This window comes from Dendrobates tinctorius, unplaced genomic scaffold (genome assembly GCF_039654945.1).
Source record: "Dendrobates tinctorius isolate UK_male_01 unplaced genomic scaffold, ASM3965494v1 ptg000175l, whole genome shotgun sequence".
Taxonomy (NCBI): Eukaryota; Metazoa; Chordata; class Amphibia; order Anura; family Dendrobatidae; genus Dendrobates; species Dendrobates tinctorius.
The window spans coordinates 3,781,203-3,798,950 of NW_027361842.1; the positions used below are offsets into that span (position 1 = coordinate 3,781,203).

The 17,748-nt window shown below is 41.4% G+C and overlaps 1 protein-coding gene across 1 annotated transcript in view; it reads left to right on the forward strand.

Moving 5' to 3' along the window:
- Positions 1–2,043: 2,043 nt before the first annotated feature.
- Positions 2,044–17,748, forward strand: part of TRABD2A (TraB domain containing 2A) — a 271,296-nt gene continuing 255,591 nt past the window's right edge. Inside the window, exon 1 of the mRNA XM_073551339.1 lies at positions 2,044–2,750. Coding sequence (XP_073407440.1) covers positions 2,643–2,750 — 108 coding nt within the window. The 5' untranslated portion in view covers positions 2,044–2,642. The remainder of the gene's footprint in view (positions 2,751–17,748) is intronic.

Sequence of the window (17,748 nt, forward strand, 5' to 3'; positions counted from 1 at the left end):
TTATCTAAGGTCACCATCATAGAGTAGTTAATATATCATTACCATAAGAATCCAAAAATAATTAGATAACAAAAATGACCAGCATCACTGGTATTAGCTGTGTGCATTTCTCTTTTCTAGCCTATTATCTGACCGGCTTAAAGATGAAAATATAAAGTTACGGAAATGATCACATTACACTGAATTTGCTTTAGCGTAAATGGCTATGATTTATCTTAGCAGAACTTTTCATCAACATCCATTTGCAGTAATCGTTCTCTTCTTCTAGCTATAATTTTCTATTTGTAGTCCATCTGGAAACAAGTAACCACCACAGCTGAACACCTATATAGAATACGCCTGAAGTAAAAACTGCTAAATAATAAATAAGCCAGAACTATCACTGGAGACAGACCAGTGCCTGGGGCTTAGGGCTGCTCTGTCTGTCCCTAGTGGTGGAAGGATGTATCTACAGGAGATTAAACCAGGTGGGAGGCCATCAGAGGTCAAAACACCTGGGGCACCAATGTGACTGGCTAATGCATTCAGGCCTGATTCTGGAGTTTATACTCTGAACTATTTCTGTCTGGGCAATGTATAAATCCAAAATGCTTCTATGGCCTAGAAGTGTTTTTCTCTACGATTTGCTGCTTACAGAATGAATGGCACTAGGCCAGTGAGGCAAAATTTATGATCAACTTCAAATTATGGAGATGTAACCAGGCTTCCTGGCATGGGAGGAGAGCGGCACATCCATGATGTGGGGGGGATCCATGCAAATGATACAACCTGCATCTGATCTTGTATTATGTAGCATGGAGAAAAATGGTAGTCTGAAGTCATTCTGAAAATGGTCACCAGTGTTCTAAATGGAGAAATGTCAGGGCTTAAAAGAATTATTTCATTTGGTCTATTGTGGCATATATATGGCTTTAAAACTAGAGGAGGGGTGGATCTGGCTCTGGATACCATTTTATGAGAATGGAGAGCAGATGACAAAAAGTGGATCTGCCCGATCTGACCCCATACATGGCCGGCCATTTATTTAAACAATTGTGAGGTAATGTAGAAACATTTCTCATATGTCGGCCACTAAGATGTATAAAACAACTGATCACGAGGAATAATGAAATGTAGCCACCTCAATCGTCTGGTTTTCGAGCCAACTTACAGCCTATAAGGGACTGGCATGGTGAAATAACACCTTTAACTATTATGGACAGGACAGTTTAATAATTTAACCCCTTCTTAAAGTTTAAGTAGCATTCTTTTACATGCGATAGCTATTATTTGATGGTCAATAGCTTTTTGATGTGGAATATGTTTATTTTTTTATCATATTGCGCTTTTCTGATGAGCTATTTGTCTTTTACATAGGACTGCAGGTAAAGCCATCACATTTATCATCAAGCCTATCGCACACGACGCAGATGCAACATTTCACAAACTGTCACTAAATAAGAGGCTTTTGAAAACGACAAGTAACTGTGATGTCAGTCCTGCTGCGGAAACCTAATTCATGACTTCTCAGTCTTCTAGACCTTGATGAAGTGCGACCATCAGTGCTTGGTGGGCTCTACTACCACTAGTGAATGCTCACTCAATCCTACCTCTGACCGTTAGTGGTTTCTTACTTCTGTTGTATCAGTAAGACAGGGGTGATTCAAAAGGACCCAACAAACAGTGAAGATGAGCGCGCAGAGAAGGAAAGTGGAATGATTCTCTCTTTTATCTAAGTGTAAAGTTAATTAGGTGCTATTTAACACAACCTGTTATACCGGAATACATGAATTCATCGTTGGTGAATATTCAGAAGCTAGAATATTTTGATACAGAGATTTGTGTCTTTTGCCTCTTTGTCATAATGTTACATAATAACATGTTAAACTATTATATTTCATAATAGCTGAAAAATATGGCATGTAGAGAAACTGTATCAAGTACGCGAGCTGGAATCGTTTTCAGAAACATTACAGAGATCACCGAAGGCCGATACAATTGGCCATAACTCCTAATCTTCTGACGTAAGCTCCGCAATGACTCCAATATGAAGGATGTCATTGAGCTACACCGCTCTTAACAGTATGGTGTCTGATCTTTTACCTGCGGACAGTGGTTAGGCTACAAGAACGTGCAGAAAGGAGGGGGCTCCACTATTCCGAGGTGCTTCTTGCCCAGACATACATGAAACTCTCAGTTGATCACAAACATAAAGTTGGAGACTTAAGGGGGGGAGGAGAAGTATTCCTGAGGAGGGGACAATTGTATGGAAGCAGATGCAACAGAGGGAGGACTAGCAGTGGTGTGCACCTCCCACAACTTTCCATTTCACACTGAGCTTGTGAATGTCCTTCCTCACATTTCTCCAAATCTCAGTGCAGGATGAGTCTGAGTGACGTCTGATCAGATTATTATCGCCATTGGGCACAAAAAACCAACCTGTCTAGAGTCGGTAAATTAACCAGCATGACACAAGTGGCAGAGAGTGCCTATACCTAGAAGGAATCAATGGCAGCTACTTGAGCTCATGGCCACTCTGAAGCCTGGATAATGTTGCCTTTTTCTTCTCCACCTATGTATTTATTGCACACTTCGTCACTCACTGCTGGACATCACTGCTAGCAAAATCGCATTTACCCTCTGGTACTTTGGAGCACTAAGCTATGATGGTAATCATCTGGAATGTATTTCTACAAGCAGTTTTGCTGGCACTGGTCAAAGCAAATCAGAGGAGCTCCAGAGACCTTACCAACTGCAAGCTCAGCAAGAAAGTAAGTGAACCTGCTCAGCTCTCAAGGGAAGGGGCAGAGAGCTTAGTGACTGGACCTCTCTGGGGGCTCAATGTGGTGTTATGTATTATGCATGACTGCGTATTTATGCACATCATCCTATGTACTATGTTTAGTATATTGAAAAAAGTTGTGAAAAGTCAATATTTGCATTCAGTTTGTTCAAAGTCATTTGTTTAGTATTAAAATCTTTTACTGATCTTTTCACTTCATAGATCTCATATCTATCATCTCTATATATTATCTGTCTATCTATCTATAGATATAGCTATCTACTATCATCTATCTCATATCTATAGTAATAATATTATTAAATTTTATTTCTATAGCGCCGACATATTCTGCAGCACTTTTCATTTCAGAGGGGACTTGTACAGACGATAGACATTACAGCATAACAATAATCACATACAGTAGATTATAACAAATACCAAGAGGAAAGAGGGCCCTGCTCGCAAGCTTACAGTCTATGAGGAAAGAGGTAGACACGAAAGGTGGGTGGTAACAGTTGCCCTGATTGTATGGACCAGCCATAATGTTAAGTGTGTAACAGTACAGACACAGAGGGCTAATGGATGCATAAAGCATGTGGGAAAATGATACGGGGAACCTGGTTATGGTAAAAACTTTTGGCTGTGCCACACAGGGATAGATTAGGTTAATGTGTTGAGGCGATAGGCCAGTCTGAATAAATGAGTTTTCAAGGCACGCTTAAAATTGTGGGGATTGGGGACTAATCGTATTGACCTGTGAAGTGCATTCCAAAGAATTGGCGCAGCGCGTGTATAGTCTTGGAGACGGGAGTGGGAGGTTCTGATTATTGAGGATGCTAACCTCAGGTCATCAGCAGAATGGAGGGCACGGGTAGGGTGGTAGACTGAAACGAGGGAGGAGATGTAGGGTGGTGCTGAGCCATGAAGAGCTTTGTGGGTGAGGGTAATAAGTTTGTACTGGATTTTTTTGTGGATGGGTAGCCAGTGTAATGACTGGCACAAGGTAGAGGCATCGGTGTAACGATTGGCGAGGAATATGATCCTGGCAGCAGCATTCAAGACAGATTGGAGGGGGGAGAGTTTGGTAAGAGGGAGACCGATTAGAAGAGAGTTACAATAGTCGAGATGAGAATGAATAAGAGAAACAGTAAGAGTTTTTGCGGAGTCAAAAGTAAGAAAAGGTCGAATTCTAGAAATGTTTTTGAGGTGCAGATAACAAGAGCTCTATCTATCTCATATCTATCTATCTATCTATCTATCTATCTATCTACTAACTATCTATCTATCCTTCTATCTATCTATTCCATATCTATCTATTATCTCTCTATCTATCCTTCTATCAATCTCATATCTATCTATCCTTCTATCATCTATCTTTGTCATATCTATCTATCCTTCTATCTATCTATCTATTATCTATCTACTGTATGTAACTATCCTTCTATCTATCTGTCTGTCATTCTATCTATTATCTATCCTTCTATCCATTATCTATCTATAGCTATATCTATTTATTATCATCTCTATTATTATTATCTTTATCTATCTATCTATCTATCTATCTATCTATCTCAGTGATCTTTTCATCAACCTATCTTTCCCAGTAAATATTACTATGACATGAAGAGACATGATATATCATTTCATAGTTTAAAACATATACATCAATAAGCATTTTCCCTATGTAACTTATTTAATCATCTCGGTGCTCTCTGATTTCTAGAAGTTGTGACTTCCTAGCATACAGTTGTGCAGACATTACTTACATAGTGATGAATAGATTCTTACAACCAAAATTGAACTTTTTTTATGGCAATCATATACTGTATACTTTTGACAATGTTTTTAATCCTGTAGTAACTATCATTTAAAAATACAGCAGAGAGCTTTAATTATATGGTTAATCATTTTTAGTGTATAAAATTGAAGTTTGCTCATAGTTGTTGTGTGGGAGCTGGTCTATTATTGACAGCTGCTAAATCCACAGGTTTTAAACCATTGGTGACTTTTGGATCACTTTACTAATGGCAGCACTTCTCTGCCAAACTAAGTACCAAATAATAAATTAGACGCCTGTAACAAGACCTATGATTTCCTATCACAACTAACGGTAATACACAAACAGCTAAGTATTCATCAAATATGATAATCTTTACACCAATCATATTAAAATAACCATTTTTATGAAATAGAAGGAATGTGTGAGAAGTCAGATGTACTCTTACTGATCCTTCTTTATAGCCCATTACTATGAGTGTTATACATATGGCTTCCTGGCTGGAATGATAAATTGGAGGTAGAAACATGATTAGGATGTTCCTGATTCTGTACTGATTTTTTTTGCACCTCCATAACATGACCACATACAGTAGCCCACATTTATTAAGATTGCGGCACCTGATTTTTGGTGAACTTTGGCCAAAATTCTGATGGAAAAAGTTTTTTTAGATTGATTTATTAATATTGCAGCAGTGGGGACTCAACCAAATTTTTTTTTCGAGCACGCTGAAGACACGATTAGCACACGAGCACGCTCGGATAACACCTTATCTGAGCTTTTTAACTCCTCACTACTAGTTATCTGTTTTAGCATGCAAAATAGTGAAGGATAGTTTTATGGCAGCTGTGGACCACTTACCACACATGGTAGTTCACTATTAAAAGGAGCTTTTCTCACAATTTGATACTCAATTCATTCAGCAACCAGGAGACAAAATTCCCTGCTGACATTTGCAAACGTAATAGTGAAAAGCCACAAGTTACACTATGCCATAAGGAGGAAGAACTACAGTATAAATGAGCCATGAGTGGAAAAATAGTGTAAAACTGTGCAGCGGTATCTTGCACTGGCCTTGAGACTGTGTGGACATTACATGGGAGCTCAATGCGGTATTTCTAGTTGGTGAAGCCCAAGGTGTCATACTTGCTCCGTTAGCCAAAATTAAACACTAAAAAGAATATTAGAATAATAACAAATAAATACAATCAGCATATACCTTAAATTGGACTTTATTTCTATGGTAAATACAGCCCTGTGGATGTAACAGCCAATACGCTGGTCGTTGCCCGAGATTGCAATACGGCGCTGCTATGAACGACTCAGAAGACAATGTGAAAGTAAACCAACTTTTCTTTATATCTGGTGCAAAGAATGACAGAATTTTCCCTCTCAATACAATATGGGCCACAACAGCCAAAACCCACACAGAACAAGTTATGCAGCCTGAGACCCCAAGTGCCAGCTTCACAGACAGGAATCAGACTACCCCAAGACTATACCACTCCCTTATCCATAAAAGACCTATACGGGGTTATACTGTGCCTATGACACCTGGCTCTCTCAGGAAAACAATCTTACACCCACCTCGCGCCTAAATTACAACAGGTCACGGGTACCCTGTTTTCCCCTAATATATATCTATATATATATATAACCGATAAATCACTTAAACCATTACAGTATAAACACAATATATACACAGTGCCCTGTCTTATTATTGAGTGCTCAGAGTGTACACCTTCACAGAATATACTTCAACAGTAAATAACTGAATTTGTCATACAGACGTCCAGCACCGGATTAACAGCTCTCTGAGACACCAAATCTTCTGTTGCAGATTCAGATAAAGTTCACAATCAATTCCAGTAATATTCCACAGCCAGAATCTTGATGCACAGGAATCCATACAGTCTCTATCAGTTCATATGCAATTCTTAGTATCAAGAATGTCCTTGAATAGGCTGCGATTCCTTGCTAGCTATTCCTAGCTAACTACAAAGTCAGTGACCTGTCACACTTCCCAGTTTACTCACAGGAGCCGCTTTCTCGGAATCACACGGTCCAAGCAGGAATACTTCAAGCTCTGGATTCCTCTCTGCCTCTCCACCACGCTGCTTCTCTTTATCAGCCTGTGAAAATCTCTGAGACTTAATTTCTAGTGATGAGCGAGTATATTTGAGGCTCAGGTTTTCCCGAGCATGCTCGGGTGATCTCCGAATATTTTGGCGTGCTCAGAGATTTAGTGTTTGTCGACGCAGCTGTATGATTTACGGCTGATAGCCAGCCTGAATACATGTGTGGAATTTCTAACAAACAGGCAACCCCCACATGTATTCAGGCTGGCTAGCAAACTTAAATCATGCAGCTGCATCGACAAACACTAAATCTCCGAGCACGCCAAAATACTCGGAGATCAACCGAGCATGCTCGGGAAAACCCAAGCAACGAATAATACTCACTCATCACTATTTATTTCCTGTTTCTAGAGTTTTCTTGTCTATTACTCAAAGGTGACCACCAGTGGCAGAACAAAATTACTGCATCATCATTGTTTAGAATAGAAAACACCATAATTAAATTACTGCATCATCATTGTTTATGATAGAAAACACCAACATACTACACGGACATTCCCTGTTACAAATCCACATTACAACGTGCAATATCTATTATTATTGTAGTCCATTTCGGCTGGAACAGTCGATGAACATACTCAATGAGACCAGGCGGATTACAAAATACCTATCTGGAAATGTTTCCCCAAGTAAAAACAAAACCTTGATAACTACAGAACGAAAAATTAAAATATTGCCATCTTTTCAAACAATGTCATGTGTCATTGGTCAGCAAAAATGATCTTTTGCTGTTAAATTTCACCTGATTATATTTGATATGGTTAGAATTGTCCATTTTTATTAACCTTAGTCTATGTGTCCGCACTCTAATGGCGGACATGCTCATTAGATATCTGTCAGTTGAATGCTCATTCAGTTATCTTTTCCGACTCCCCCACCACATAAATGCTAGGCTTAGCAGAGCATTCAGGTGTGTTTCATTAGCAAAGGAAACTAAACCACTGATCATAGAATCATAGAATATGAGAGTTGGAAGGGACCTCCATGGTTATCGCATCCAACCCACTGCTCAATGCAGGATTCACTAAATCATCCCAGACAGATGTCTGTCTGTTTGAAGACTTACATTGAAGAAGAACTCACCACCCCTCGTGGCGGCCTGTTCCATTCATTGAACACCCTCATTGTCAAAAAAATGTTCTAGTATCTAATCTGTATCTTCTCCCTTTCAGGTTCATTCCATTGATTCTCATGTTTCCATATGCAAATGAGAATAATGATCACTCTACACTGTGACATCCCTTCAGATATTTGTAGACAGCTGTTAAGTCTTAGTCTTCTTTTTTGCAAGCTAAACATTCCCAAATCCTTTAACCGTAGGACATACTTTGCAGTCCGCTCACCATCCTGGTAACTGTTCTCTGAGCTTGCTCCAGTTTTTCAGTGTCTTAGGCCATGTGCACACGATGCAGATTTGCAGCGTTTCCGCAGCGGATTTTACCGCGCAGAAACGTTGCATATCCGCATTGTGATGTACAGTACCTTTAAAATGAATGAAAAAAAAAAAACGCTGTGCAGACGCTGCGGATTTTTCCGCGCGGTTTTCCTGCGGTACAAAATCCGCAGCATGTTGCTTCTTTTGTGTGGTTTTCTATCTCCCCTGTTACCAAATCCGCAGGGGGAAGACCGCAATGGAAAACCGCACAAAAACCGCATGAAAACCGCGTGAAAAATGGAAGAAATCCGCAGGAAAAATGCAGGTCATTTGACCTGCGGTTTTCTTCCATTCTGCACGGAAAAATCGGCAGGGCTCAAAACTCCGTCTGCACTCAGCCTTAACAATGTGGTGCGCAGAACTGGGCACATTATTCCAGATGCGGCCTGACCAAAGAGGAGTAGAGGGGCATAATTACTTCACGTGATCTAGATTCTATGCTTCTCTTAATACATCCTAGAAATGTGTTTGCCTTTTTTGCTGCTGCATTACACTGTTGACTCATGTACAGTCTGTGCTCTATTAACCCCTTTCTGCCATGTGACGTACTATCCCGTCCATGTGCCCTGGGACTTAATTCCCAGGGACGGGATAGTACGTCACAGTGATCAGCGGCGCTCACAGCTGACACCCGGCACAATGTGTCAGGGGCGGTCACGGACCGCCCCCGACACGTTAACCCCTGGCACACCGCGATCAAACACGGGGGTTAAAGGGAAGCATCGGCAGGGAGGGGGCTCCCTCCATGCTTCCCTGAGCCCCCCACAGCAGCGCAATGTGCAGCGCTGCTGCGGGGGCTCCGTCCCTGCAGGTCCCCGGATCCAATATGGGACAATGTAGTAAAGTTAAAAAAAAAAAAAGTGTAAAAATAATTTTTTAAAAATTGCTAAATAAATAAAAAAATATATAAATATATATATTCCCTAATAAATTCATTTATTGGAAATAAAAAAAACAAACAATAAAAGTAGACATATTTGGTATCGCCGCGTCCGTAACGACCCACCCTATAAAACTGTCCCATTAGTTAACCCCTTTAGTGAACCCCTTAAAAAATACAAATAAAAAACAAAGCAAAAAATAATGATTTATTATCATACTGCCAAACAAAAAATGCAATAACGTGCGATCAAAAAGATGCATATAAATATCCATGGTACAGCTGAAAATGTCATTTTCTCCCGCAAAAAACGAGCCACCACACAGCATCATAAGCGAAAAAATAAAAAAGTTATAGCTCGCAGAATAAAGCGATGCAAAAATAATTATTTTTTATATAAAATTGTTTTCATTGCATAAAATTGCCAAAACATAAAAAAAGACATAAATGAGGTATCGCTGTACCCGTACTGACCCGAAGAATAAAACCGCTTTATGAATTTTACCGCATGCAGAACAGTGTAAACGCACCCCCCAAAAGAAATTCATGAAACGCTGGTTTTTGTTCATTCTGCATTCCAAAAATCAGAATAAAAGCGATCAAAAGATGTTACGTGCCCGAAAATGATACCAGTAAAAACGACAACTCGTCCCGCAAAAAATAAGACCTCACATGACTCAGTGGGTCAAAATATGGAAAAATTATAGCTCTCAATATGTGGTGATGCAAAAACTATTTTTGCAATAAAAAGCGTCTTTTAGCGTGTGACAGCTGCCAAACATAAAAACCGCCATAAATAGTAAATCAAACCGCCCGTTATCACCCCCTTAGTTAGGGAAAAATAATAAAATTAAAAAAATGTATTTATTTCCATTTTCCCATTAGGGTTAGGGTTTGGGTTAGGGCTAGGACTTGGGTTAGGGCTAGGGTTAGGGCTGAGATTACGGTTAGGGGTATGTTGGGGTTAGGGTTGGAGTTAGAGTCGGGGGGGTTTCCACTGTTTGGGCACATCAGGTGCTCTCCAAACGCAACATGGCGTCTGATCTCAATTCCAGCCAATTCTGCACTGAAAAAGTCAAATGGTGCTCCTTCCCTTCCAAGATCTGCCATGTGCCCAAACAGTGTTTTACCCCCACATATGGGGTATCAGCCTACTCAGGACGAATTGCAAAACAACTTTTGGGGTCCAATTTCTCCTGTTACCCTTAGGAAAATAAAAAATTTGGGGGAAAAATATCATTTTTGCGGAAAAAAAATATGATTTTTTTATTTTCACGCCCGGGCGTTATAAACGTCTGTGAAGCATATGGGAGTTCTGTTCTCAGCTCTTTAAAAGTGTTGTCCATTTTTATTTAATCAAATCATTTTTTAGTTGGGTCTCATTAAAAATGTTACACCATTTTGTTTCTACATGCTCTTTGTTTCCCTGCACATTCATCTTTGATGTGTTCTGTGGTCATAAATCAATAAAATTCAAGCATAGAGACACCGCCACTAAACACAATGTGAATACCTTGATAGATCCACGGCAGGATGGCAGCGCATTAGCTTCATGGATACAGGTGCAACACCTTAGACGTGCAATGTCTTAAGGAATCCAAACAAAGAAGTGAAGAGGTGGCACTCTGCTTTCCGGTAAAAAATCTTATTTATTTAATTCATCAAGATTTAAAATTGTGGAGGCGGGGGAGTTGATTCTGTGATTTTCCACCACAAAGCCGACTCCCCCGCTTCCACAATTTTAAATCTTGATGAATTAAATAAATAAGATTTTTTACCGTCTGGTGTTGCACCTGTATCCATGACGCTAGATTTTTTTTCTCCCTATTGGGTCAAATTTTAAAACAAGTGTATTGAACAAGGCTGAAAACAATCTAGATGGAAGTGCTGCAGATTGAAAAATACATTTATTTGACACTGTCCCAAAATGTTTTTTGCTATTGGTAATCTTTTATAGAACAAAGTCATTTTAATTGAAACCTTGATGCCACAATTCACTGCATAAAAACTCATCAAGATGAAGAAACTTGCAAGTGTGAACTCAGGCTAATAAAACTGCCACTTCCAATACTGATGATTTCATAAGGAAATGCAGTTCCTATGGATGAGTGGAAGTAGTACGTATAATTATGGAATGTATCTTCCAGGCTGATTCCAAGAAGGTCACCTTTCTTGTTAGACAGTGTGTATATATTATACACAGGGCTTATTGATAGCCTCATATATACACTTTTATAATGTGGCTCATGAAAGTATCACTTAGGTGTCGTCCTCTGATGGAGTTATTCTCTGAGGAAATTCAGGCCAAAAGTACATTCACAACTCCCATGCATTTACATATTAAAGCAAAATGAAACTACAAAGTTTTCTGAAGGTTGTTGAGTAGGAGATAAAGAAAAAAAGGTTCTTTGAAAATAGAGAGCTATTTGATAGAGTTTAGATCATGATTTGTCTTCATATTTGGGTGAACAGCATCAAACGTGTAAAAAGTTTGATTTTATTAAAATTTCAATGTACAGTTTCCCTTTTTAGATTGACAATAGAATGTAAACCACTGTCCTGATGTGTAAGGAGAACAAAAGCATATAGACCAAGGGCTGGGAAGGTCAAAGGTTCGCCAGCGGACGCATATCCAGTTGAAGTGTATTGCGGCGCACAAACTAATTGGGTCCGCACGCCACAATACACGCTGTTGGCCAATCAAAGGTCAGTCAGAGGCCAGGAGCTGAGGTGGGAGTGCATGTGATGGGGTGCATGGCAGTGACATCACACACTTCCATCGCATTCCAACGTCAGCTGCCAGTTTCACAAGAAGGAAGCACAGGAGTGAAGGGAAGGTGATTATTTATTTTAAAAAAAATAGTGGCCATGCTAGTAAATGCATGACTATGGGATGCATCATACATTATGATGACCAGTGGTGTAATGAACGCTGCAACCGTGCCTGACGGGTCAGGGGCCTGCCAGCACCAGAAGAAACTTCAACTGGATTGCGGCAAACAGATACATCGGGTGCACGTGCCACAATACATGCTGCTGGCCAATCAGAGGCCAGCAGCTAACGTCATTACACGATCCTGTTGCACGCCGACGCCAGCTGCCAGCTCCACAAGAGGACGCGCATGGCGCGGGAGAAAAGGGAAGTTGAACATTTTTTTTTTAAATCAGTGGCTATACTAGTACATGGATGACTATAAGGTGCATTATACTCCATGGATGACTATGGACTGTGCAATATACTTTATTGATGACTATGTGATGTGCATTATACTCCATAAATGACTATGAGCTGTGCAGTATATTATCTGGAGGACTATGGGGAGTGCATTTTACTTCTTCTATGGAGCACCATGACTTTTATGTATTTCCCTGGTGAGTATAATGGTTTGTTTTCTTGTGTACATTAACCCCTTAACGTCCATTGACAGACACAGTCCGTCACGGCCGGGTGTAAGTTCCCACATCATGACGGGCTGTGTCTGTCATGCATTTAAACTACCACTGCGTGTAAATACGCAGTGGTAGTTCAGTGCCGATAGCTGTCTGTGACAGCTGACAGGCATGGCAAGAGGTGCGGGGACCCATGCCATCGGTCTCTGCATCCAGAACGCTGTGATCAGTCAGTCAGTCTGACTGACTGATCACTGCATGACCGCACAGGAGATGCTGAAATATCAGCACCTCCCGCCCGGTCAGTGCAGCAGCTCAGCACTGCCGGTGGCTGAGCTTCTGCACTAACAGCCAGGAGCGGTGTCTTTGCCGCCCCGGCTGTTAACCCACTAATTGCTGCGATGGAGCGCAATCGCAGCGTTCAGGAGGGAGGCAGAGGGACGGGAGCTCCCTCTGCCTTCAGATCGGCGACCCCGCGGCGTCATCGCGGGGCCCAATCGCTGCCGTGGTGACCCGGGGTTGTCAAGATGACCCCCGGGTCACCAAGCTACGGAAAGCATCTGAGACCATGCTCCAGCATGGTGTCAGAAGCTTTCAGCATAGGTATAATATATTGCAATGCTAGTGCATTATACCTGCAATCAAAGTAAAAAAAAGTGAAAGTCCCACAAAGGGACTAGGTAAAAAAAGAAAACTTTTTAAAAAAAAATGTATTAAAAAAATCCACTAGTAAAAAATTAAATCAACAAAAAAAGTGCACGTTTGGTATCGCCGCGTCCGTAAAAATCCGATCTATTTAATTGTCACACTAGTTAACCCCTTCAGTGAACGCTATAAAAAAAACCCACAAAAAAGTAGCAAATTATGCTTTATCATACCGCTTGGAAAAAGTGAAATAAAATGCGATCAAAAAGACGAATGTAAATAAAAATTGTATAACTGAAAACGCCACCTTGTTCCACTAAAAAACAAGAGCCATACAGTTCCATCAGTGGAAAAATAAAAAAGTTATCACTTTCAGAATAAAGCAATGCTAAAGTAATTATTTTTTCTATAAAAAATAATTTTTATAAAAATTAACCCACTAATTGCTGCGATGGATCGCGATCGCAGCATTCAGGAGGGAGGCAGAGGGACGGGAGCTCCCTCTGCCTTCAGATTGGCGACCCTGCGGCGTCATTGCAGGGCCCAATCGCTGCTGTGGTGACCTGGGGTCGGAGCTGGCTGACCACACAAAAATGAATCACACAAAACCAGATCAAATGTGAACAATAGCAAAACAACACTTAGCTGAGCATGCAGGGACTGAGCTGGAAACTAAGACCTCAGGAGGCAGGAAAAAATCACCAGCAGGGATAGAGGGAGTCGGCTGTCTTAAATCGAGTCAGAAACTCCAGATCTCCAGTGATCCACCTCATTATCATGTGGCAGGCCTCTGTTAATTAGATCAGCTCCATTTCCTCCAGTAACCACCAGAGAGAGCCCGGAAAGAGAACTCGCGACCCCTCTGTCAATATAACCAGCTCCACTACCTTCACTAGTAACCAGAGGTAGGCCAGAAAGCGAATTCACAACAGTACCCCCCCCCTTGAAGAGGGGTCATCGAACCCTCATCCACGCCACCAGGCTGATCAGGATGGGCCCGGTGAAAAGCACGAACCAATCTATTGGCATGAATGTCAGAAGCAGAGATCCAAGAATTATCCTCCTGGCCATAACCTTTCCATTTGACCAAGTACTGGAGTCTCCGTCTAGCCAAACGAGAATCCAATATTTTCTCTACCTCATATTCCACATTGCCTTTAAGCAATACAGGGTCAGGAGGCACCGCCATAGGAACAAGTGGCTCCACAAACCTCTTCAACAGAGATTTATGAAACATCTTAAACGTAACTGGAAGAGCCAATCGAAAAGAAACAGGATTAAGAATCTCCAAAATCTTATAAGGTTCAATGAATCTTGGCTTGAACTTTGGAGACGCAACCTTCATAGGAATATTCTTTAAGGACACCCAAACCATATCACCCACTTTAAACCGGGGACCAATGGTCCTATGCCGGTTGTAAAACCGTTGGGCTTTTTCCTGAGAGAGGGGCAACTTATCCACCACTTGGTCCCAAATCTGCTGCATTCTCTCTACCACAGTGTCCACACTTGGGCAGGTCGAAGATTCCACTTGCCCTGAAGAAAATCGAGGATGAAACCCAAAGTTACAGAAAAAGGGTGACATCAAAGTGACAGAACTAGCTCTATTGTTTAGCGCGAATTCGGCCAAGGGCAAAAATGAGACCCAGTCATCCTGATCAGCAGATATAAAACATCTCAAATAGGACTCCAAAGTCTGGTTTGTTCTTTTAGTCTGCCCATTGGTCTGAGGATGAAATGCAGAGGAGAAAGATAACTGAATTCCCAATTTGGAACAAAAAGCTCTCCAAAATCTGGAATCAAACTGGACTCCTCTGTCCAACACAATGTTCTCAGGAATCCCATGCAACCGAACCACCTGTTGTAAAAACAAGGGCACCAACTGAAGAAGATGGCAACTTTGGGAGTGGTACAAGATAGATCATCTTAGAAAATCTATCACAAATCACCCAGATAACAGTCATTCTCTGAGAGACAGGAAGATCAGGAATAAAATCCATTGAGATATGGGTCCATGGCCTCTTGGGCACCGGCAGGGGCATCAACAACCCACTAGAACGAGAACAAGGTTTAGACCGAGAATAAGTCCCACAAGACTGCACAAAATTCCTGACATCACAAGATAAGGCAGGCCACCAAAAAGACCGACTCACCAAATCTCTGGTATCAAAAATACCTGGATGACCAGCCAACGCGGAGCAATGAATTTCAGACATTACTCTCTTCCTCCACTTGTCAGGAACATACAATTTTCCCATACGGCAACGTTCAGGTTTGTCCTCCTGAAATTCCTCCAGGGCACGTCTCACTTCGGGTGAGATGGTGGAAAGAACTACCCCCTCATATAGAATGGTAGTAGGCTCGGTCACAATAAGAGAATCCGCAAACAAGCTCCTAGAAAGGGCGTCTGCCTTAACATTCTTAGTGCCCGGAAGAAAAGAGACCACAAAATTAAAACACGTGAAAAACAAGGCCCACCTAGCCTGTCTAGGATTCAAGCGTTTGGCTGATTCAAGATAAATCAAATTCTTGTGGTCCATGAGGACCACAACTTGATGTCTAGCTCCCTCCATCCAATGTCTCCACTCTTCAAATGCCCATTTCATGGCCAACAATTCCCGATTCCCCACGTCATAGTTACGTTCAGATGGGGAGAATTTTCGAGAAAAGAAGGCACAGGGATTCATTTTAGAAGCCATCGGATCTTTTTGGGACAAAACGGCTCTGGCACCAATCTCAGAAGCATCTACCTCCGCCTGAAATGGGAGTGAGACATCAGGTTGCCGTGGAACCGGAGCAGAAGTGAATCTCCGCTTAAGCTCCTGAAATGCCGAGACTGCCTCTGGAGACCAATTCACCACATCAGCGCCCTTTTTGGTCAGATCAGTCAGTGATTTGACAATACCAGAAAAATTACTTATAAATTTGCGATAGAAATTAGCAAAACCCAAAAACTTCTGGAGAGCCTTCAAAGAAGTGGGCTGAACCCAATCATAAATGGCCTGTACCTTGTCTGGGTCCATTTCAATACCCAACAGGGACAAAATAAATCCCAAAAATGAAATCCTCTATACACCAAAGAGGCACTTTGATCCCTAAACATACAGGTAATTTTCCCTCCAAATCCGGAACACAGTCCGGACATGTTCCACATGAGAATCCCTATTACTGGAAAAGATCAAAATATCATCCAGATAAATGATCAAAAACTTATCCACAAAGTCCGGGAAAATATCGTTCATAAAAGATTGAAAGACAGAAGGGGCATTAGTGAGCCCAAAAGGCATCACCAGGTACTCAAAATGTCCCTCCGGAGTATTAAATGCCGTCTTCCATTCATCCCCGTGCTTGATGCGAATAAGATTATACGCCCCCCTGAGGTCAAGCTTGGTAAACCAGCAGGCACTTTTAACTCTGGAAAATAAATCAGAAATCAGGGGTAACGGGTACTGATATTTAACAGTGATTTTGTTAAGGGAACGATAGTCAATACAAGGCCTTAATGAACCATCTTTCTTGGCCACAAAAAAACAGCACCTAAAGGTGAAGAGGATGGTCTAATATGACCCTTCTCCAACGATTCCTTGATATAAGATCGCATAGCATCATGTTCAGGTACTGATAAGTTGAAAAGCTGACTCTTGGGAAATTTACACCCAGGCATTAACTCAATTGCACAGTCATAACTCCTATGAGGAGGCAAAGACGCAGACTTACTCTCGCTAAATACACCAGAAAAATCAGCCAAATAATCAGGAATATCATGAGACTGGGAAGAGGTGGAGAAAACAGGAGTGTCACTAAGAACACACTGACAACCCCAACTCACCACAGACACAGATTTCCAATCCAAAACAGGATTATGAGTTTGCAACCAGGGAAAACCCAGAACAATAGTATCATGCAAATTGTGCAACACCAAAAATTTACAATTGTCTTGCTGGTCTGGGGCAACCCGCATTATTACCTGGGTCCAAAACTGGGGTATATTCTCCGCCAAAGGAGTAGCATCAATACCCCTCAAAGGGATAGGAGTCCGCAGGGGTATCATGGGAAAACTACAACATTTAGCAAAGTCTAAATCCATCAGATTCAAAGCTGCTCCTGAATCTGAAAAAGCATTAGCGGAAAATGTAGACAAGGAGCAGATCAGAGTAATTGCTAAAAGGAACTTAGGTTATACACTGCCCACAGCAAATGTGTGCGCAAAACGTTTTTCTCATTTAGGGCAGACAGAAATAGTATGAGAGGCGTCTCCACAGAAAAAATACAGCTTATTACGCCTTCTAAACTCCTGACATTGCACCCTAGACAAAACCCTATCACATTGCATGGGTTCAGACGTTCGTTCAAAAGGTGGCAACGCCTCTCGTGTAGTTTTACGTTCACGTAATCGCCGATCAACTTGAATGGCTAACGACATAGAATCATCAAGACCAGAGGGAACAGGAAATCCCACCATAACATCTTTTACAGTTTCTGCCAAACCCTTCCGAAAGAGCGCTGCCAAGGCACCGTCATTCCATGTAGTAAGGACCGCCCACTTTTGGAATTTTTGACAGTATAACTCTGCAGAATCCTGACCCTGGTTCAATGCCAATAGGGTTTTCTCAGCTTGATCAATAGGATTAGGTTCATCATACAACAACCCCAAGGCTTGAAAAAATGCGTCCACATTAGTCAGAATAGGATCTCCAGGTGTCAGAGAAAAAGCCCAATCCT